Genomic DNA, 23705 nt, shown 5'->3' with positions numbered 1-23705 from the left:
CATCCGGTGTGACCTTCCCTTGACAGTCGATGGAGAAGTGCGAGATGTACTGCTTCATGACTTCTTCCTCTAGCTTCTGGATCTCCTTCTCCTTCTCTCTGATCTTCTTTTGGATGTCATCAAGAGCCTTCTGATGTTCGGCCGAAAGTTGCTGAACAGTCGGCCTTCTGATGTTGGCGGCATCAACATCATTAGGTTTAGGAATTTTATCGGCCATGGCAGCCGATTGATTCTATCCCTAGTGGAGTCGCCAAAAAATATGTTGACACGAATTACGGCCAACACATGAACACACTCGAATGTGCAGCGAGCAGAGGTGCACGTTGCAGCGCCGCCGCACAGAATGGTCAGACTGGTCGCCGCCGGCAGGATCGGTGACGAAACCTTCGAACGCTAGCTCGGGAAGACCCGTCGGGGTAGGCGCACGCAGGGTTGTTCTAGGGTCGGCAGGCCACCTAGAATGTCCGCAATCGACATAGAGACAAAGGAGGAACATCAAGTAGTAGATTGGAAAAGCTAGGGCAAGAGAAAATAAAAAGATAAAAGTTGTATTGATTGATCGATTGGATATCCTTAATCAGCCGTGGCCCTTTATATTTATAGGGTGGGGTGGACTTATCCCACAAGGAATCCTATTACAGATTTAAATCTATAAAGAGTCCTAGTTGTACTCGGATTCTAGGTAGACCGGTCAGACTTGTTGGGGGAGCCACCTTCGCTGAGGTGCGAAGACGTCGATTAAAGGCGAAGCTTCCTCGATCAAGAGCGAAGACCTAGGGACGAAGACCCTGGTGCGAAGGCCTTTGATTTTCGTGCGACGCCTCCCGACCTGCGCTATCACGAAAGTACTTAGTGAAGACACCGAAGACGAAGGGGGCAAAGGCGGGCGGAAATCGAGCGAGTGCGGCGGAGGGCTCACTCGGCAAAGGCCTATTTCCGAAGCCCTAGTCGAAGATGTCGGGCGGCGAAGGATTCGGAGCAAGACCATGTCCCACGTGTCGGGCCAGCTGTAATTCAGTAAGTCTGTATATCTGATGTTACCAAATAACCCATGGAATATTCTGTATTTGGGGCAGTTAGGGGGCAATATCCTCTCCGTAGAATTCGAAGAGGTCCCGTGGCCTCCACGTTTCAACCAACTATCCTCCTGCAGTTTGATGGGGACTCCGATCCAAGAGATTTCCTACTCAAGTACGAAGCTGCCATCGAAGCGTCCGGAGGCAGCGCGGCTTGCAAAGTAAAAGCGTTCGTCCTCTTGCTGAAGGGTCTTGCTCAGCATTGGTACTCCAATCTCCCGGCTGGTCACATCCACACTTAGGACCAGCTCAGGAGAGAGCTCACCGCTGCCTTCAGAGCGCCGAAGCCTGAAGAGGTAAACTCATGTGCTTTTCACAACTTAAGTCAAGGGGGATCTTCGCTGCAAGAATATTTGCACAGTCTCGTTAGGCTTCGCACAAGAGCTCCAAATGTAGACGAAAATACCATCATCGATGCCGCAATCGCCAGTTTGAGTCTCGGACCGTGCGGAGAGTACCTCGAACGCCGCAGGCCGAAGACCCTGAGCAGGCTCTTCGAGATTATGCAAGAATACTGTGTCTCTGACAAAGGAAAGCATCGGAGAATCGAAGAGATGAATGAGAAGAGGGGGCACAATCGCGACCGACCAAACCAGACCGAGCAAGCGAAGACACCAAAGGCCGTGAACACGGTCTCCGGTGACGAAGCCCGCGACTCCCGGCCTCAGAACAACAGAGGAGGGGGGAGTGACTGAAGCAACTCCAATAAGGGTCGAAGGGAAAACCCCGGCCGAAAACGAAAAGTCCCCTACTACTGCATTCACGGCAGAGTCAAAGGCCATTGGACAAATAAATGCCCCCCCAATCAAGGAGAAGAAAGAAGAGTTGGAAAAAGCCACAAAATTCGAGCAGCCGACGAAGCCCATCAACTGTACACCTTGGTCTCACTTCCCAATCACCTTCTCCGAAGCCGATCTGAGGCTTCAGCATTACCCGCACAATGATCCCCTCATCATTCGAGCAAACATCGGAAGAAACTCCGTACACTTCGCGGGAAACGACATGGGTCGGATCCTCGTGGACAACGGCAGCTCCGCAGATGTCCTCACCTGGTAGTGCTTTGTCAAAATGGGGTTCACAGAGAAGAACCTGCACAAGTCTCAGTACCCACTTATTGGTTTTGGGGGCAAAATAATCGAAGCCCTAGAAAAAATAGAGCTAAACGTGACCTTCAGCGAAGGCAACACCCAGAGAACAGAGGTCATAACCTTCAATGTGGTGGACATCGCCTACCCATACAACGCCATCTTCGGCCACAATAGCATCATCAAGTTTGCGGCAGTCATCAACCAAGCCTACTTATGCATGAAAATTCCAACAGCCGGAGGAGTCATCACGATCCTCGGCAACCAAGAGGAAGCCAGAAGGTGCGAAGACAATGCAGCGTGCACTATGAAAAAAGTGCATGACATCGAAACCAGTAATAATGACATCGAAGAGGAGGACGCCACTCAGTTCCGGACGGACCGAAAAAGAAGGGGTTACGTAACAAACCAAAAAAGTCTTGCTCTGCGAAGATGTACCAGACCGCACAGTGACAATTGGCAAAGGCCTTGAAGAAGCCGAAGAGTCCAGATTGATACAATTTCTGAGAAACAATCAAGACGTCTTTGCATGGTCCTCTTCGGACCTGCGAGGAGTCAGTCGGGAAATCATGGAGCACGAACTGAAAGTCGATCCGAAGGTCAAGCCACGCAAGCAGCATCTTCGCACTATGTCTGAAGACCGCAAGAAAGCCGCTCAAAGCGAGGTTCAGAAGTTACTTGATGCGGGGGGAATCCGAGAGGTGCAGTACCCAGAATGGCTGGCTAACATAGTCATGGTCCCAAAAAAGAATGGCAATTGGAGAATGTGCATCGACTTCACCACTCTGAACAAGTTTTGCCCGAAGGATGAGTTTCCTTTGCCCCGCATAGACACCTTGTTAGATGCGACTGCTGGGTCGGAAATGCTAAGCATGCTAGATTGCTTTTCCGGCTATCATGAGATATTCATGAAGAAATCAGATGAGGAGAAGACCAGTTTTACCACTCCCTTCGGCACTTACTGCTACGTAAGAATGCCTGAGGGGCTTCGCAACGCTGGGTGCACGTTCAACAGAACCATTGCAACAGTACTTGACACTCAGCTGGACAGGAACATCTCCGCGTACGTCGACGATGTCGTCGTGCGAAGCAAGAAACGCGAAGACCATATAACAGACCTTCGAGAAACCTTTGCCAACCTTCGCAAGCATGGTCTAAAATTGAATCCAGAGAAGTGTGTTTTCAGTGTCAGAAGGGGAAAGCTTCTGGGATGCATGATCACTGAGAGAGGCATAGAGGCAAATCCGGTAAAGATCGAAGCCATAAGAAGAATGCGACCACCTTCGACTTAGAAGGATGTGCAGAAGTTAACAGGCCGCCTAGCTTCGCTCAACAGATTCATCTCGCGGTCTGCGGGGAAATCTCTTTCCTTTTTCAAGGTGTTGAAGGGCTCGGAAAATTTTCACTGGGGTCCCGAACAAGACAAAGCCTTCAAAGATCTGAAAAAGTACTTGGAAAACTTGGCGGTAAAGACAAGCCCAACACCCGGAGCAGAGCTCTTGTTGTACATCGCAACTTCAAGCTCCGCAGTGAGTGCAACTTTAGTCAAAGAAAGAATGATCGAAGGCACCCTAAAGCAGTTACCAATCTACTTCATATCCGAAGCATTAAACGGATCGAAGCTCCTTTACTCAGAAATGGAGAAGATGGCTTATGCAGTGGTAATGGCAGCCAGGAAGCTTCGCCACTATTTCCAAAGTTTCAATATTAAGCTTCCAACAACTTTTCCCCTTCGGGATATGTTTGAAAACATAGTGGCTTCAGGCAGAATTGGGAAATGGGCAATACTGTTGGCATCATACACCATTGATTTTATCCCACGAAGCGCAATCAAATCTCAAGTCTTGGCAGATTTTGTTGCCGACTGGACACCAGCAACACCTTCGCACAACCCCCCGGTCATCGAAGCCATTTGGCTGTTGGAATGTGACGGAGCCTACTGCAAGAATGGGTCAGGCGCTTCGGCAATCCTCACGGAACCTTCGGGGACTCAGTTGAAGTATGCTGCAAGACTGGACTTTCCGGGGTGCACAAACAATGTTGCAAAATACGAAGGTTTGCTTCTTGGCCTTCGCAAGGCAAGGGCACTTGGTGCGAGGAGACTGTCGATCAAGTCTGACTCTGAACTAATTACAAACCACATTGGCAAAACATACAGAGCGCTCAACCCAGAGTTAGCGAAGTACCTGGCAGCTGTTCGTAGCATGGAAAAATATTTCTTGGGTTTCAGCGTGTGAAGCTTCCCCAGAACACAGAACAAGCAGGCAGATGTCCTAGCGAAGGCAGCAGCAGAGAATGACCCGTTGCCTCCGGATGTATTCTTCGAAATAGTCAAGAGTGGTTCGGTAAATTGTGCTGAAGACCCATCAAAGTTCGTCAATGTTATTTCGAGCGATGACTGGAGGTCAAAAATCATGGCTTACCTTTGGGGACATTTTGTTCCGGAAGATGAAAAGGAGGAAAAACAACTCGCCCTTCGGGCGCGGAGCTACTCAATAATCAATGACGCATTGTATCGTTGGGGTGTTTGCGCTCCGTTGTTGAAATGCATCTCACAAGCCGAAGGCAGGCAATTATTGCCAGAGATACACACCGGAATGTGCTCTTCGCACATCGGAACAAGGGCCCTGGTGGGAAAAGCTTTCCGCGAAGGATTTTATTGGCCTTCGGCCGTGGCTGACGCCCATGAAATCGTGCGCACCTGCCCAAACTGCCAGAAGCATGCCCACTACAGCAAATTCCCACCCGAAAAAGTCTGCCTCATACCCCCAGTCTGGCCCCTGACGTGATGGGGCATAGATATAGTGGGACCCTTGCCAATAGCTCCAGGCAATTTCAAGTACGCAGCAGTCGCTGTGGAGTACTTCTCAAAGTGGATCGAAGCCAAAGCTCTTCGCGACATCACAGCCGCCACATTGCAAAAAAATTTCGGGCAAAACATCGTATGCCGCTTCGGCGTACCCAAAGAAGTCACAGTGGATAACGGCAAATAATTTGACTGCACAACATTCAGAGAATTATGTCAGCACTTGGGCACCAAGCTGTGCTTCGCCTCAGTATACCACCCACAGTCGAACGGAGCAGTCGAAAGGGCAAACGGAATCATCTTCATAGGGATCAAAAAGAACATCATAGAGCAGCCGAAGGGCAAGTGGGTTGATGAGCTGCCAAAAGTAATCTAGTCTCACAACACAACGGAGTCGAGGGCCACAAAATTCACACCCTTCAAGCTCCTCTATGGCGAAGAGGCCATCACTCCAGAGGAACTTCGCCACGGGTCTTATAGGACAGAAGCATCCAACGAAGACATCAAGCCATCAATTGACACAATCGAAGCTATCAAGACCCAAGCAGCAATCAACCTCGGCAAATACCAGGAGGAAACCCGAAGATGGCGCAACAAAAAGGTGAGGCCTCGGGAAATCAAGGAGGGCGATCTCGTACTTCGACGCATCCCGAAGAGCAAACAACAAGGGAAAATGCACAGCAAATGGGAAGGACCATTCTTGGTCGTTTTGATGGCAAGACCCGAAGCCTGTAGGCTTCGCACCCTCGAAGGGGTTGAAGAGCCATACTCCTGGAACAAGGATATGCTCCAGCATTACTTTGTCTAGTCCCACGTCGCTTTCATTTTTGTAATAATCTGTAATACTACTCCAGCTTATTCGAACAATGTATTCAAGGGCCCGTACTCTTTTCCTCACAGGGGAAGCCTTCGCGCAATCACTTTGGTTGCCAAAGGTGTGAGGTTTTTAACGAGGCAGCAACCCAGTGTAACCCCTTGTGAAATATAAACAAGGTTCCTATAAAATTATAGTCTGCGAAGAGGCACCGAAGTGTCTTTCCCCCTCCATCGCAGCGAAGGGGGGAGTCATCGGTGCGATGTGCGTGGTTAACACTTCTATAAATGAGCCCAGGGCTCGCGGAGCTAAGTGGCCCGCAGCACCCTTGAGCCTCAGTTCTTACTTTTTCTCAATTGGAAAAGACCTTCCGCACAAGAGCGCCAAAGGCAACGAAAGTCCCTCCACGCCGAAGCGCCGAGGGCATGGAAAAGACCTTCCGCGCAAGAGCGCCGAAGGCAACAAAAGTCCCTCCGCACCGAAGTGCCGAGGGCATGGAAAAGATCTTCTGCGCAAGAGCGCCGAAGGCAACGAAAGTCCCTCCGCGTCAAAGCGCCGAGGGCATGGAAAAGACCTTCCGCGCAAGAGCACTGAAGGCAACGAAAGTCCCTCCGCACCAAAGAACCGAGGGCATGAAAAAGACCTTCCGCGCAAGAGCGCCGAAGGCAACGAAAGTCCCTCCGCGCCGAAGCGCCGAGGGCATGAAAGAGACCTTCCGCGCAAGAGCGCCGAAGGCAACGAAAGACCCACTGCGCCGAAGCGCCGAGGGCATGGAAAATACCTTCCGCGCAAGAGCGCCAAAGGCAACGAAAGTCCCTCCGCGCCAAGGGCATGAGAAAGACCTATCGAGCGAAAGCCGAAGGCCTAGGGTTTGCCTAAACATGCTAAAGGGCCGGGTGCCCCTTAAACACAAAAGCACCTCCGCTCGGAAGCACAGAGTGCACGAAAAGAAGCCAAAGACTATGGTCACAAAAGCAAGTAAAATTGCCAGAGGTCCCTTATAAAAACTCTTTGGAAAATAAGTCCCAAAGCACCTCCAATAAGATTTCGCTTCACTCCTCCAAGAACGCAAAAGGGGGGTGGCGCTTCGCAAGCAAACGAGTTGCGTCCTTGTAGTCGTTAGCTGCCTAAATAAACAAAAAAGAAGGTGGCGCTTCGCAAAATATTAAGAAAAGGGGAGACTTCGCGAAGCCGAAGACCCCACATAAACATTGGAAAGTCACACCCTCCAAGCACAATGAAGGGGGGGGGTGGCGCTTCACTCACAAATTTAACATTGTCCTCGAAGGGACTCACTTTCCAATCAAATAAAAATGTTACATGTACAGTCACATTTACAAGAAAGGGGGCTTCGCCATCCAAATTAGCTACATGGTCACACTCGACGTCTCTTCTTCGAAAATAGCGCGTTCAACATCTTCGATGACCATGTGAATGGCACAATCAAGTATCTCTTCAGCTGACCTTCACAAATATGCTTCGAATTCAATGCCTAAAAATGAGTGAAGCCCCGTGTAAGTCTTACTCGGACATAATGTCCCCTCCAAGACGATATGCAAAGCTCCCAACGTCGGAGATTTCTTCGACGGGTTCAGGTTTAGGTTCAAGAAGACCCCTCGCAGGAGTGTAGGGGCGATCCGTATCTAAAATATGCTTTGTCTCACGACGAAGAGTCCTATCGGCAAGAATCTTAGCTTGTTTTTTCAGGATCGCTCGAAAACGCAGCCCAAATTTTTTTTGACTCCGCATTATCCCTATCATATTTTTGTTCCAACCACTCCACAAAAGAACCCCAGGGGTGCTCGTAATACTTGGCCCAGGCTTGACCAACAACATGAAAAGAACCAAATCGCATCCACAAAGGCAGGGTACCTTCGGTAATCCACACAGGTTCCAGCACAGGATCCTGCGCAGACACCGAAGGCATTAGTTCCTTACAAAAATATTTGCTCCTAAAAAAATTACATCCACAAATCAATCTTTGGTGGCATTTACTTCGCCTCTAGGATGGTTGTCCTGCCCTCCTTCGCCTTCGGCAGTCACTGCAGCGCCACTTGTTGAAGCGCCGCGAAGATTCCCAGCATCGGTAGGACCAAGGAATGCACGAGCGAAGGCTTCTGTGTTGTCTTGTAACTAAAAGAAACCTGATTTAGTGCAATTTCAAAACAAAGCAAAACTTCGCGAAGAGGATGCAAACTAACCTGTCTCCGAAGTCGTTCTGCTTCGCCCCGGACAAGCTCCCTCCCATGTGTCTTGAAAAAGCTCAAAGTAAAGTTCTTCGCAATATTTTTGGGAAGGGCATGCAGAGCTTCAGGCCGAACTTCATCTGGTGAAGGCCACACAAAGGTTGGATCACGCATGGTGCGCAACTGGGCCTTCGTTACAGAGGCTTCAGCGCCACTGCCTTTGGGAAGCAGTTTGCAAACAGCAGCGCTAAGAGACCGCATGGCCACCACGGTACTCAAGTCGCCCATAGCGCGATTGCCGCAAGTAGCCATCGACACACAGGCACGAAGCCACCGGAATAGCTCAGAAATCAAGATAGAATTAGCTGTAGGGGAGAGATCAGGGGGCGAAAGGCTCATAGACTCGAGGAAAGCGGCAATATCACGCTGTAGGGGCTCCGCACCAGCACGAACGGCTTCGCGGTAGGCATTGACCGCCTGTGTCGCAGACCGCTCACGACACTCCGCGTCCTTTAGCTCTGTGGCCTTTGTCTCAAGTGACCTCCGAAGCTCAGCCGCCTCAGCTCTGGCATTCTCAACTTCAAGACGGGCTGCCTGCAGCTCCCTCTCCGAGTTGGCGCGAGTGGTAGCAAGTTCAGCTTCAAGTGAAGCCTTTTCCTCCTCCAGACCACGCGCTTTCTGCTCCAAACTGGCAATGCGGAGAGGCTGATCACGCGCTGCATCCAACAGACGACTAGCGCACCTCGCTGCAACATAAGACTTTAGAGCCAGATCCTCGGCACATTGCAGAGCATTTCTAGGACCAGTCAGCATTAGTCTTCTCTCCATGAGCAGGAAGCAAAACGAGCCGCCAGCCTCGGCAAGATAATCCCGCTCGTGCCGCCCACTCTCGAAGCGAATTTTCCCAACAACTTGACCACCAATCAACTTCGCGTGTCCCATCCCAAGGGCCTTCGCAATCTTAGAGGGAACAGACTGACTGATCAAATAAGAACTGCTGTCTGAGGAGTCCGAATCGCCCGAGTTGACCCCGGCCGCAATCTGCTTTCCCTTCACGACAACATCGGAATCCACAACATTAACAGGCTCCTCCTCTTCTTCCCCACCCGAAGATGACGATGCCGTCTTCTCAGCCCGTTTCTCAGCCTCCGCAGCCGAGCTAGAAGCAACGTGTGTCTTCGGGGCATCTCCTTCGTCGCTTTCCGTCTCCAGCTCGCTGAACTGGACTGAAAAGGCGGGCATCGCCCGTTCCGGAGCAACTTTAGCCGGGGCAGTAGGACTTTGCGACGACATCGTGCTACTGTCACTCGGTTCCCCCTTATCCTCTGACTCCCCTCTACTACGAAGGGGTGACGGTGGCCGCGCAGGTGCAAGGACATCATCGATAAGCGGGAACGTTTCTTAGCAGGCGTCCCCGCACATTCGGTCTTGCGTTTTTTCTTCTCCAAGGCACCAGTGTTGCCGATGCCCTTGGATGCCTTCTTGCGCTTGCCTCCGGCAGCACCCGAAGGCTCCACCTTTGCTTTCTTCTTTTCCTCAGCTCCGGCCAGCCAAGCATCGGCCACGCGCTGGGGGGCCTCGATCCCGAAAAAGGCAAACACTCGGTTGTTTCGAGTCCCCCCAAACGAGACTCAAGGAGAGTTCGTTCCTTCGCAGCTTCCGCCCCAATGGCTTCGTTAGCATGAGCCTCAATGGCGACAGGATCAACACCTGTGCAAAATATGCGAAGGTCAAGAAAAAAAACATGGCTTACCGTCTTTCGTGATCCCAAAAGACGTGGCGAAGTTGGGCATCGGAAGACCACCCACACGCTTCTCTTTTCCCGCCCACGAGGTTATAGACCAACCTCCGCGAACGGGAAAGCACTTGCAAGCAACATATTCCTCTACAATATCTCGAGTCGAAAACAACTTCGACACCTCGCGTAGATCGCGACATGAGCCTTCGCCTCCTCCGTACCTTCGTCAACCTCCACGGACGGAGGCTGCTCCGGAAGAAAACCAATCTCCTTCACCACCAGAGGATGAGTCCCGGACGATCCTTCGAGGGGAACCTTGTGGTAGAACCACATCGTCTGCCACGAGCCCCACCTGTTGCGGTAAGCTACAACAGGCTCAGCAGTTGGGTGTGGAAAGCGAAGGTGTACACACCAAATTGGGGATCTGCCTCCGTAGCCTTAGCGTCTTTGCTTGGCTTCACAAAAACTGTCTTTGGCTGATAGTGGCACCTGAAGAGGCGGGCAAAGCCAGTAGTGCAAGCCGTCAGCTTGTAGGTCTTCGATAGCCACATGTACAAGTTCAGCCGAACGAAACACGTCGGCATCATTTGGTGGGTGTACACGTCGAAGAGCTTGAATATCTCCACTAACACCGGATCCAGAGGTAAACAAAGACCCACAATAAAGAAGTCGCGAAAAACAACGACCTCGTCAGGCTGGGGCTTCGCCTCAACTTCACCTTCGGGGGGAGGACGCGCCATACCAACCTCAAGAACACCTCGCTTCTCCAGTTCTTCAATCATGCCTCGCGTCTTGTAGCTCTTACCAAGAACCTTCGTTGGAGGGAATCGAGCCCTGTCACGAGACGCCGTTTCCTCAGAGGCGTCCGTCGCGCCCGAAGAGGAAAATCAATGCAAAAGAATCAACCCGTGCTTCGCAATTGCCTCAGAGAGCAAGAGCAGAAGGAAGGCCAGTGGCTGGGGGGCTAAAGAGTGGGGGAGAGGTGAGCTCTCGCCCACCGCGGGGGTCATCTTATATAGCGCTGCCAGCACAAAATATCGACTTTGCCCACACACAAAACAGGAAGAAGTCGAAGAGCCACGGGGCAGTGGTGTCTTTTCTCATAAAACTTGTCCATATTCATTTTGGATAAATCTATTCAATCTTGTGAAAAAAAACCTTTCCCTGACTTCGACAAACAGTTTTCTCGTTGCCTTCTTTTATTGACTCCACAGGTTCAGGACGTCCTCGCATGCTCACACGCCCGAAGGGTGGCTCTTGAACCTGCGTTCCACTTAAGCCGGGTGTTCGAGTCTTCGAATGCCCCGAGGAGCAGCCGAAGCCTCGAGGGGCTACTGTTGGGGGAGCCACCTTCGCTGAGGTGCGAAGACGCCGATTCAAGGCGAAGCTTCCTCGGTCAAGAGCGAAGACCTAGGGACGAAGACCCTGGTGCGAATGCCTTTGATCGAGGGAGCTCGGACGAAGACGCCGCACGACGTCTTCGTCCGATGGCTCCCGACCTGCGCTATCGCGAAGGTACTTAGCGAAGACCCCGAAGACGAAGGGGGCGAAGGCGGGCGGAAACCGAGCGAGTGCGGCGGAGGGCTTACTCGGTGAAGGCCTGTTTCCGAAGCCCTGGTCGAAGATGTCGGGCGACGAAGGATTCGGAGCAAGACCAAGTCCCACGTGTCGGGCCAGCTGTAATCCACTAAGTCTGTATATCTGATGTTACCAAATAAACTATGGAATATTCTGTATTTGGGGCAGTTAGGGGGCAATATGGGAATTGTAGCGAGTGGGTAGGTGAGCCGTTGGGCTATAAATACCCCCTGTAACTGTACAGATGATTATGAAATACAGAGCAAAGCCTGCTGCTTTGATTTTTGTGCCTTTATTACGTCCTTTACCATTCCCGCGAGAACTTTGCCTTTCATTACTCGAGCTGTTGTGACCTCTTCGTCTTGAAGAGTGTCTTACACCAACAAGACCCACCGGTCAGACCGGTCGGCGCTTTGCCGGACCTGAAATAGGTTCAACCGGTCAGACCGCGTATGGGCACCAGTCAGACCGGTCTATCAATTTTGGTCATCAACACCTGTGTCATGATTCAAGCCACCCCGAAAGAAATCCTCAGGTCAATGGAAGAAATTGAGAGGAAGGGCAGAATGATGTAGCATTTGACATCAGGACCGGATCGAAATATCAAATACTACAGGACTTCACCAGCTAATTTGTACTACGTCTACGTACGTCATTTTTATATCTGTCCAGTGTATTCTTTTAAGTGATAATTAGGGGTGCAAATGGGTGATCCTTAGGTGCACCTCCAACCCTTTTTAGTTCAAAATTTTGTACTAATTTTTCAAAGTGAGATATAATTTTAGAGAATTAATACAAAATAGAGGGGCACCTAATGGTTACCCATTGACACCCCTAGCGTAATATTATCTGCTTCTCTACTACTCCAGGTCATTGCGCCTGGGATATGAGTGCATACTGTTCATTGCCATTGCTCATATCGTAGGTAGTGTTTGGTAAAAGGTAATGCAAACGCAAATGGAATCAGTTCACGGTGTAATCGAAGATGCATGGGATGAGTGACTGCAAACTTTGTTTGGTTTAAAATGTAAGGGTGTCAGATAACACTTCTATTAAAAATTTCAGCTACTAGCAAAGCTTTGTTTCGGAGCTGCGTACGTGTCTGCGTCCACCGGCAGCTAACGCTGCGTACGTACTAGCTACGCAATGCGTTAACAGACCGCGGGCGGCGGTAACAGGATTGAATATGCTGGTAACCAATTCTAAGGGTGCAAATGGATGATTTTTAGGTACACCTCCAACCCTCTTTAATCTAAAATTTTATAGTTATTCTCCAAAATAGAATTTTATTTTGAAAAACTAATACAATATTTTAAATTAAAGAGAATTGGAGGTGCACCTAAAGGTTACCCATTATTTGCACCCCTAACCAATTCCATGTTAATTGATTACATGCCATCTCCAACTAAATGCAAGTAACGTGATTGCTTCTCCGCCGCAATCTGATTACGACGTCACAAAATGGTGAACCAAACGCTATCATAGATGCAATGCCATAGTCAACTCACAAGCTACAATCATAGCCATGGAGAAAATAGATACTATATTTGCATTGTAAGTTCACAATTTAGAAACAGAGAAACATTGAGCAACAGAAAAGACTAAACCTACTCACAGGATTGGGAATACGAATATAGGAGTAGGATGGAGGCACTATAGTGACTCTTTGGCGGTTTATCCAACCTTTCCAATTCCAAGGAACCGCTGGAAAGAAAGATAGCGATTTCTCCTCTCTCTCTCTCTCTCTATCTCTCTCTCTCGACTATACATGGAAGCATATAACACCGTACAGTAACAAAAAAATAAAATTAAATGTATTAAAACACAGTTTGTACTTGAGGCGCAAAAAATATATTGTGACATATCAATATCTTTTATGCCGGACTATCTATTACCTTAATATTGTAGCATTAAAAGAAGCCATCACGTTCGCCGAGATGTATATAGATTACCACATTAATCGGAAAAAGGAGAAGAATATATACCATTAAATTTTATGATGATCTAAAGGTCTAGATTAATCCCAATAATCCATAAAAATAAGAGTGCTAAATAGCTATTGGTATCCAGGAAAAAAATACAACGTGACTCCTACAGGGACAAAAACCAAAAATACAGTGACTTCTATTAGGATCAACACCATTGTTTAGTAACACTAGCCTATTAACTCGTGCTCCCGAACGAGCTAATTAGAATTAGTATGAAAATAACGTTTATAGCTGTTTTATCTATTAAATATTGTAACACATACTCTAAAATACATATTTATTATTATCTAGTCGCAATAGATTTTATTTTGCATCACACATCCATGTGTTTTTTATATATATTTAATTAAACTATTTTTTTATGAATTGATATTCCTATCTTTTCCATCATACATGAATACATAGTGACACATATCGTGAGTAGTATTTCTATATAAATAATAACATAAATAATATATTATTAATAATACAAATAGTAATTTAGAATTTTATATTGATGTACTTTAATATTTTGTTATAATTATATAATTTAGATCCAGATTTAGGGGTTACTTTAAATTTTAATAATAATATAATTTGATAATTTATATTCCATTTTAGGGGGTTATTTGCATTTTTATATAGCATATGTGGATAATTTACACGAAGATTATGGGGTTACTTGAGATTTTTATAATGACAGAGGTGGGTAATTTAGATATATATTTAAGTATTTTAGTCTATTTTTTATAAGGCAGAGGTGGATAATTTATTAGAAAAATAACAGATTCAACAAGGATTATGTTTCGAGTTGTTAGATTGATGGTCAGATATTTTTTTATTTTTGAGAATTTTTATGAGTTCTCTATTTTTTTAGATTGTCCACTTAGAATCCTACGTAGCTCCATGAGGCTTTAAAATAAACCTCCAGTTAGTAATAGTACGATGGAAGTACTGGACTACAACTCTTTCCAAAAGTCAAGGAAAGATACACGGATCACTGTTTGTGTATGTGTTTGTGAGAGAGAGAATAAAGTGAGTCTCCTCGTAAGAGGATACAGATGGACTATCAAAGATATTGGCTAGAGGTGCATCTTATTGCAGCACAGTGACTTGATCTTTCAAGGTGTACAACCAAACTTAGCTCGATATTTTCAGCTTTTTTGCAAGGAGTTTGTGCTAGTTATTCTACAAGCAAAGAGTCGATTGCAATCTCGGACACTCATGGATAGAAGCCCGATTGCAATATTTTTTTTAAGAGTAAAGTCCATCACCGGTCCCTAAACTTGTACCGTTGTGTCATCCCGGTCCCTAAATTTGCAAATCGATCATTTAGGTCCTCAAACTTATTCTTCTGGTTATCTCAGTCCTCGAACTTGTTTGGTTGTGTCATCTCGGTCCCTAAACTTAGAATCACTCATTTAGATCCTTAAACTTGTTCAATTGTGTCATCCCGGTCCCTAAACTTGATTTTGAGTTTTATCTAGATCAAAACAATACGATTCAAAAACTTTATATTAAAAAATAATTCATAACTTTTCATATAAACTCGAATGAAGACAAATTTTATATCGAAATTGTAGCCCTCGATGCGATCTATAACTTTGTAGTTGAATTTTTTTTGAATTAAAACAGTTTAGAGTAACAAAATGTTGTTGTAAGTCTATAGATTTTGAAATTCAAAATTTAAAATTAAAATTTGGGACACTAAAAATGACTTCAAATAACAAACTTTTCAGCTACAAAGTTGTAGACTATGTCGAGGGCTATAATTTTGACATAAAGTTTATCTTCATTCGAAGATAAGCTCATATGAAAAAGTTATAAATTATTTTTTAATATAGAGTTTTTAGATCAACCTGTTTTGACCCAGATGAGACTCAAAACCCAGTTTAGGGACCAGGATGGCACAACTGAACAAGTTTGAGGATCTAAACGGGTAATTTCTAAGTTTAGGGACCGGGATGACACAACCGAACAAATTTGATGACCTAAATGATCGATTTGCGAGTTTAGGGACCGGGATGATACATCTAACAAGTTTAGGGACCGGTGATGGATTTTACTCTTTTTTTAACCTTTTTTGTTTCTTGAACTCCTCTGGACCTTGGTTTTTTTTGGTTTCTTTGTACTTAATTTATAATTAGTAGGTGGATCTACCCTCCTGTTTCATAAAAAAAAATTGGCTAGAGGTCAAGATGCTGGGTGGCATGGATCGAGTGACCAAATCGGAATTGTTTTAAAAATAAAACGTTGCTCCAAAGAAAACTCTTATAGTAGTCTCAGTGGCCTTCGTCGATAGGACAAACGCGGACGTGTATTGTGTTCCAAGGCAACTAGCATTTTGTTTTGTCATGGAATGAAAAAATGTTCTTGTTTTTCGTTGGGAAAACCAGCGCTCAAGAAAGCAAGATGAGCGACGTTGGTTGTTGCTTTATTACCATCGCATTAGAGAAGCGGAACCTCCAAGCTTAGACATCTAACTACTCTTCTATCCCACCCTGCTCCTCCGGCAACTTGGGCTCCGTAGACGGAGAAAAGAATGTCATAGAAGGACTCTGCTTATTCCATCTATAAACGTTCGATAACTCTTTATCTCTTTGCTTTTAACAAATTTGATCAATACCCAACGATACTTCTCTACTTCACTAGGTCGAACGCACAGAACAAGGGTAACTTGTAGTCGCTCCGCTCGCCACGATTTTGTGTGTGGTGACTAGCACGAAAAAAAACTTTGGGGAGACATGAACCATCTGATCAGCTTGGGATGGATTCACGCTAACTTGAAGTCCATTTTAACCTTAAACTTTCTGACATTTTGAAGAAGGAATAGTCATTGGCCCGCGTCGCTCAAGCTGGGTGACTCGGGCGGCTCCACCTGCCCCTGCCCCCAGCCCTGCTGGCCTATTTCCTACCTTCACCACCAGAATTGCCCATCGGAAGCTCGGCGCGCAAAGGAGGGTGGCGGCGGGGCAACCCCACTCATCCTTTTTTTCCTCTCGATTTTTCTCCCATCCTTCCCTCCGCTCTTCTTGCTCGGCAGGAGGCCATTGCCGGCGTCATGATCCAGGTGGGGACGGCGGCATCATGATGCGCTCTGCTGGCTGTCCCAGTGTTGGGGCGCTTAATGATCATGCCGGCCGCAGCCCTTCCCAACACCGGACGGCCGCCACCACCGCCGCTCCCTCCCAACCGTCGCTGGGGTGGCCACGTGGCCGCTAGGCGGCTACGGAGTGCTTGCTGGCGGGGACGCTGACTCCAAGGCCGGTATGGCCAGATCCGGCCTTGCTAGTTGGCATGACAGTGAGACGGGGGCGGCGGTGGCAACTTTGGCTTGCTGGTGGGGACTAGGCCTCGGAGGCGGACCGCCGGTGGGCACTCCTGGTGGATGCAGCCGTGCGGAGGTGGCTTTGGGAAGCGCATGGAGAAATCCTAGCTCAGCTTCACGTCAACTGGCAATGGCGACGCTTCTTGCGCCGGTTACCTCTTTGGAGGTTTTGCCCGTGCGCTAGGTACTGGTTCGTGGTGTGTGGTGTCGTTAGGTAAATACCGCAAACCATTTGAGGAAATCCTTATCCAGCATTACGCTGGTGTTTGATATTGGTGACACCTCGAGGTGCCACTCTCTTTCTGGAGACAATGTTGATATCTCTTCACACTCATGCTTGACCTTAACAAGGGCTTGACAAAGCAAATTTATTTTTACACCAAATAAATTTCAATATCTTCGCATTATGCTACATAATGCTTGCATTGTCTTTTTTTCAGATCGATCTTGAGCAACAACTCTCCAGTTCACTCTGGTACATCAACAACGGCTTCGCTAGCTCCCAGGCTACCAATACCTACTTAACATGGATTCTATGGCTCGTCTAGCTTGTAAGCTCGGGGGTTGGATGCCGCGAAACTACTCGGATGTTGACTTATGCGAAGATTGAAAGCGACAAAGATTTCTACAAAATTCTATAATGCATGCCACATTCTTTTGGATCCTTTTTTTCTTCAAATTTAGGATTTGGATTCAAGGCTCGGGGGATGTAGGATACATGTCATCAAGGACATATTTTTCAAATTTATTTGGAAGACAATGAGAAGAAGATTCAAACTTGAGATAGACCCTCAGCCTGATTCGTCGATTCAATCTAAGACCCGGGGCTACTCCATATGAAGTTCGATTTTCATTGCACCCTATACAGAGAAGATAATTTTTTGAAGACTTGAAATCTACTTGGACAAGAGCACCATAAAGTCTCGAAGCAGCCAAGAAAGTACTCGGGAAGACATATTCAAGGTGAAGTCCTGAAGAACTCGAAGATGACTCCAGAAGTTCTTGGAAGCCTGCAGTACTCGGCTACAAAGTGCTGGGGGGCTTGTCAGAGATAGATCTCCAGGTACCCACAAGGAAGCTACCCATTACGAAGGAAGAAGTTGGACTCCTACTAGGATTCATCTATAATCCTACTAGAGCTCTACCTTGTAATTCTACTAGAATTCCTACCGACCATTATCCCCACCCCCTGGAGTATATAAAGGAGGGCATGATATACCTAGACCGGCAGGTCAGCCAATAGCCAACTCAACCCCCAAGCGCAAGGTGCAATATACAATACCTCAAACATGATGTAGGATATTACGCTACTTTAGCAGCCCGAACTTGTCTAAATCTGTTTCTTGTATCCTCGCGTTTACCTTCAAGTTTCAAATCCGGTGATCACTCACTGAATATTTTCCTACCTTATAGTATATCTAGGTAGGCTGGCGGTAAAAACACTGACACACACAAGATGGTGATTGATGTGAATGGATTTTATCCGAACATCAAGTTTTTAAGCAAACAAGAGATGCGATGGATTTGTGTTGCGTGAAAATATCACAAGGTTGAAGCTGGAATAAAGAAGAAGGTCGAAACTTAGTCTTAAAGTTTTTCTTTATTTTATAGTTTTCTTTCTTATTTGTGTGAAATCTCTATTGAGGTTAGAGTCTAAGAATCCTCCTAACGTTTAGATGTAGACATTCGCATGTTCAATATTCAAGCCTGGGATTGTACTATATTAAAAAAATCTTTCACATTTGATTGCCCCTAGCGCTCTTAAAAAAACAGATTGGATACGTATGGATTCGAATATATCGGATATTCGTTTTTCTGTTTCCTTCCAGTTCCACCCCTAGAATAGAAATGGATCGAATACATAGAAACGGACTCGGATATCTCAGATATCCATTTTTGTGTTTCATTACTATTTCCATCCCTAAGTTATCCTCGATGCCTATAAAACCCGTTACATTGGCGTGCTGAAACCGAGGCCTTGGAGGCTTTCAGTTTCAACTCCCCGGTCTTTCCTCGAACTCTTCTTCTTCCGCGCCATGGCGGGTACGCAATCTTCTTCGTTTCCTTCTCACGGTGCCACGTACAGTGTAAAGCACTGTGTATTATACCCGGTTTGCTAAGCTCGCCTGTGCCAACCGTGCTCCTGCAGCCCGACGTCTTCAATGGGCGGTGCCGGTCACCGCGGCGCTCCCCCTCTTCCTCCTCCTGGTCGCCGCCGCTGCCTCGCCGGCGCCCGCAGGGCGCAGGGAGGTGGTGACGTCGCCGCACGGCGCCGTGGCGGCGGACGACGGTCGGTGCTCGAGGGCCGGCCGCGACGCGCTCCGCGACGGCGGCGGCGCCGTGGACGCGGCCGTGGCCACCGCGCTGTGCCTCGGCGTGGTCAGCCCGGCCTCCAGCGGCGTCGGCGGCGGCGCCTTCATGCTCGTCAGGCTCGCCGACGGCACGGCCGTCGTGTACGACTCCCGCGAGACCGCGCCCCTCGCCGCCTCCAAGGTGAGCCGTCAACGTCAATTCCCGCCTCGTCTTCACCGCAGGAATTTGCCAGCGACTTGCTCCGAGCCAGCATTTTTTTCCTTGTCGTCCTTGTCACAACTCACAACGACAACGTAGCAGTACGCCAGTACATCGACGGCAATTCTTGCTAGGCAATAGCTCGGGTTGACTAGAGGTCTCATGGCATGGCACAGTGCGATCGAGACGACCCCAAGAAACATTCTTGTGAGCTTGAGCATAAACTAATCATCCATGCCAGATACAAAGCCAGTAGCTGGTAGTTGTTCACATGGTTGTTGTTTCTTGAGGGTCTTGTCGATCTTTCAGTGAAAAAACCAAGCAGAATTTGTAGTAACTTGCAATGGGTACGGCCGAATTGGTGGTAGTGATAGCTAGGCAGTGTCTTCCGATGCTTCCGGCAGTCTCGACAGAGTCGTTGCGTCTGTGGGTAGTGATGGTAAGGGCCATGTGGTTGCGAAAATTATCGTTGTGGCCTTGTGGTCTCTAAATGATACAGTGGCGGTGGCGCTATCTACCAGCGCAGTCGTCTCTGTCCTTCCTCTCCTGCCGTGTGGAAAGCGCCTCACCGTTCCGTCCACTTGCCCGTGTCCCCAACAGTGATGCTGCGCTAGCTGTGGCGTCTGGGCCAGTGCATGTGCACAACGAGAATTGGGAAAGCCAAAAGGAATCCAAGCTAGGGTTGATGTTTACGGTACCAACAATCGTGCCCAAAATCAGCTAGCTACCTTTTATCAGTCCACGCGCACATGTGTCCATGATAGGTCCTTTTAACTGACATAAAAAAAGAACTCAATGATTCAGCCTATCAGATATCATCAGGTCACTTCTAGTTTTAAAGAATAGAGCTTGGCAAAAAAAAAACTCTTTTATAACATATAGCGATATATTGTTCTTGGACCAATACGTGAGTTTGAATGACACTGTTGTGATTAGTTTCAGTTTTTAAGCCATGAGCAGTGGAACGATCGTTTCCTACTTTTCTTGTTCCAAGAACGAGCGAATCTTTGAATAAGGAATATCCCAACCATGCGTTGTTCAGGACATGTACGGCGGCAACGCGACGCTGAAGGCACGGGGCGCCCTCTCCATAGCCGTCCCTGGGGAGATCGCCGGCCTGTACGAGGCGTGGAGGCGCCACGGGAAGCTCCCGTGGAAGCGCCTCGTCCTGCCGGCGGCGCGGCTCGCGACGGCGTTCCGGATCTCGCCGTACCTGCGGATGCAGATGGAGGCGACACGGGACGGCATCCTGGCCAACCGCGGGATCCGCGCCGTGTACGCCCCCGGCGGCGACATCCTCCGGGCCGGCGAGGTGTGCCGCAACGCCCAGCTCGCCAAGACGCTGAGGGCCGTCGCGGAGCACGGGCCGGGCGTGTTCTACAGCGGCACGGTCGGCGTGCGGCTGGTGGCGGACGTGAGGGAGGTCGGGGGCATCCTCACGGCGGAGGACCTCAAGAGGTACAAGGTCAAGGTGCGGCGGCCGCTGACGGAGAACGTGATGGGCCTTGAGGTGGTCACCATGCCGCCGCCGTCCACCGGTGGAGCCGGCATGCTGCTTGTGAGTTATCCGTTTGTTCATGTCTCTCTTGTCAGGTTTCTTGAAAAAGAAAAAGATCTCTCTCTTGTCGTGGTCCTAATAACTAACACCCTTGTTCACTTGTGAAAAATAGGTTCTGAACATCCTTGCCCAGTATGGACTCCCTTCTGGCTTTGCTGGCTCTCTTGGAATCCATCGCCTCATCGAGTCCTTGAAACACTACATGGCGGTAAAGATGAACCTTGGCGATCCGGACTTTGTGAATGTTACTGAGGTTTTATCTGATATGATGTCCCCAAAATTTGCTGCTGAGCTGAAGAAGACCATCTACGACAATACGACCTTTGACCCCAAACATTATGGTGGAAGGTAAGTAGCATTTCTTTCTACAGCATAATAATTTCTTAATTCACTGATAAAATAAACTTAGTATCATGACTCTGATTTTTAATCTTTTTTATACTCGGTGATGCAATATTTGTTGCAACAGAAATGTTCAGTCATGTGTCCACAGAAATATTCAGTCATCAGCTTGTGTTTCAGGTGGAACATCCTTCAGGACCATGGAACCAGCCACTTGTCCGTCGTCGACAGCGAGCGGAACGCGGTCTCCATGACGAGCACCGTCAACTCGTACTTCGGGTCCCTCATCGTGTCCCCGAGCACCGGCATTCTGCTCAACAACGAGATGGACGATTTCTCCATGACCGCGAACACGACCCCCAGTTCCCCACCACCAACTCCGGCCAACTTCGTCAGCCCTTTGAAACGGCCTCTCTCTTCCATGACTCCGACCATAGTTCTCAAGGTAACTGCAGCGCGAAATGGAACTGGGACGGTCTGCATTTGCCTGAAAAATTGCTGCCTTTTATTTTTCTGATTTCTGAAAGCTTGTGATTGCTCTGTTACGTGGCACAGGATGGGAAGCTGAAGGCTGCGGTTGGCGCCAGCGGCGGCGCCATGATCCCAGCTGCAACGATCGAGGTGCTCCTCAACCATTTCGTCAAGAACATGGATCCACTGGCTTCTGTCATGGCGCCAAGAGTGTATCACCAGGTCTGAACATTCTTTTTTTTTTCAGAAAAACCATCATTCATCAAAGAGAAGTACCTTAGTCCTCTGCCCCGAGGGCGCTGATGCCGTGACGCCTAACGCTGAAAGAGACTCGTCAGCGACCTCCTAGAGACGCTCTTCCTTCTGAGCCTGGTTTTGCTTTGCCATGTCCGCAGCTGATCCCGAACGTGGTCCAGTACGAGAACTGGACGACGGTGACCGGCGACCACTTCGAGCTCGACGCCGCGACGAGGGCCGACCTGCAGAGGAGAGGCCACGCCCTGAAGCCGCTCGCCGGGGGCACCATAAGCCAGCTCGTGGTGCACAACGTGGGGCGCCGCGGCGACCTCACAGCCGTGAGTGATCCCAGAAAAGGCGGCGTCCCGGCCGGTTACTGAAATAGCTGGATCGGTCAACGCAGCAGCAGTGTATCTATCTGTTTAGCCACACAGACATTCTTGTATTGTTCAGGGCCTCGTAGGCAGGCTGAAAACAAGGCTGGTCTAGATTAATGGGCCAGGATTCAAGTTCAAATTTCCGGCCCATTAGTGTACAGGCAATAAAAATTTCGTTACAAGCTGAACAGTTGTCAATAAAAACTTCCACAAAAAAAATTCATTCCTTCAGAAGTTGTATGTATAGTTGGCCAAATGGGCGGCACGGCACGACCCAACCCGGGCACGCCTGGGCACAGCACGGCTGGGCACGAAAGTCTTTTCGTGCCGTGCCGTGCCGCCCAGCGTGCCGCACTTGAGGCCCAAGCACGGCACTAAACCTTTTCGGGTCGTGCCGTGCCGCCTGCCGTGCCCGTTGTTGATGTCTTTTTTGGTCAACACATGAACGCGCTAGATCGCGCGGTGCGAGGAGGGGCTTCTTGCAGCGCCTCCTGCGTGGAGTGGTCAGACCGGTCAGGGGGACCGGTCAGACCGGTCGCCGTGCAGAACGACGACGATCCGACGAACGCTCACCCGGGAGGGACCCCGTCGGGGCAAGCGCGCGTAGAGTTGTCCTAAGCTCGGCAGGCTAGTTAGGGCGTCTTCAAACGCCATGGAGACGAGAGAAGAACAATATGTCGAGGTTGGAAAAGTAGAGTAACAAGGAAGAAAGGTAAGAACGATAAAGTAGATGTATTTGATAGGTTCGATTGGGTTGTTCCCCTCAATCGGCCGTGACACTTTATATTTACAGGGTGGGGAAGACTTACCCCGCAAGAAATCCTGTTTACAGATCTAAATCTATAAAATTCCCTAATTGTACTCGGACTCCTCATGGACCGGTCAGACCGGTCGGACCCACTGGTCAGACCGGTCGGGATCCTGCCGGATCAGCTACAGCACCCAGACCGGTCAGACCGCTTGGTCAGACCGGTTGATGCCAATTTTAGCTGTCAACATATGCCCCCCTGTTTTTTTGGTAAACCTTGGTTGCCAAAAAATATTTTTCTGAACAAAAATTGTCTAAGGGGGACGATTAGCAATGCATCGGCTATATATTATTCTAAGGGCGATAAATTCTATCGGCCGTATTTTGCTTCTTCTTCAAGCTGATGATGAAACAATTTGCTTAGGTCTTCATACATGCTTCAGGGTCGCCGACCTTGCTGGTACAACCTCCGCTTGTTGCTCCATAGACTCTTGCGCATTCGTTGCAGCCTCACCACCTCGGCTGTGTATACTTAGAACCTTGTTTGCTATTATTCTCACACTGTTTAGCACATGCACCGATCTTGGCCAAATTATCATTAGTAGTAATCGGTCATTGTGATGAACCATACTTTGAATATGAAATAGGATATTGTATGCCATATGCTTGCATGTGCATCATGTTATAATCCAAAGGCGTATAATAACAAGGATTCGGCCAAAACCATGGAGCAACCAGTACTGAGTATGGCATAGCAGCACAATTACCTTGAGATAGATGAGGATCCAATTGCTCGCAAGATCTTGATGATGCCTTCTCATCTTTAGCTTTGTTAGGCCGTCTGCTTTGCTTCTGGGTGGCTCCCATTTTCTCATATTTGGCC

General features: G+C 48.4%; 1 protein-coding gene across 1 annotated transcript; it reads left to right on the top strand.

The window, feature by feature from the left end:
• The first annotated feature begins 18487 nt into the window (after positions 1 to 18487).
• Positions 18488 to 22262, top strand: LOC120683571 (glutathione hydrolase 1-like). The gene is made up of 7 exons (XM_039965659.1): positions 18488 to 18621; positions 18728 to 19071; positions 20132 to 20647; positions 20760 to 20995; positions 21170 to 21434; positions 21545 to 21682; positions 21856 to 22262. The coding sequence occupies exons 1-7, from the start codon at positions 18615 to 18617 to the stop codon at positions 22075 to 22077; spliced, it is 1728 nt and encodes a 575-aa protein (XP_039821593.1). The 5' UTR covers positions 18488 to 18614; the 3' UTR covers positions 22078 to 22262.
• Positions 22263 to 23705: the final 1443 nt, after the last annotated feature.

The sequence above is a fragment of the Panicum virgatum genome, chromosome 7N (assembly GCF_016808335.1).
Source record: "Panicum virgatum strain AP13 chromosome 7N, P.virgatum_v5, whole genome shotgun sequence".
Classification (NCBI taxonomy): domain Eukaryota; kingdom Viridiplantae; phylum Streptophyta; class Magnoliopsida; order Poales; family Poaceae; genus Panicum; species Panicum virgatum.
The sequence above is the reverse complement of the archived record's forward strand: the minus strand, read 5'-3'. Positions and strand labels throughout refer to the sequence as shown.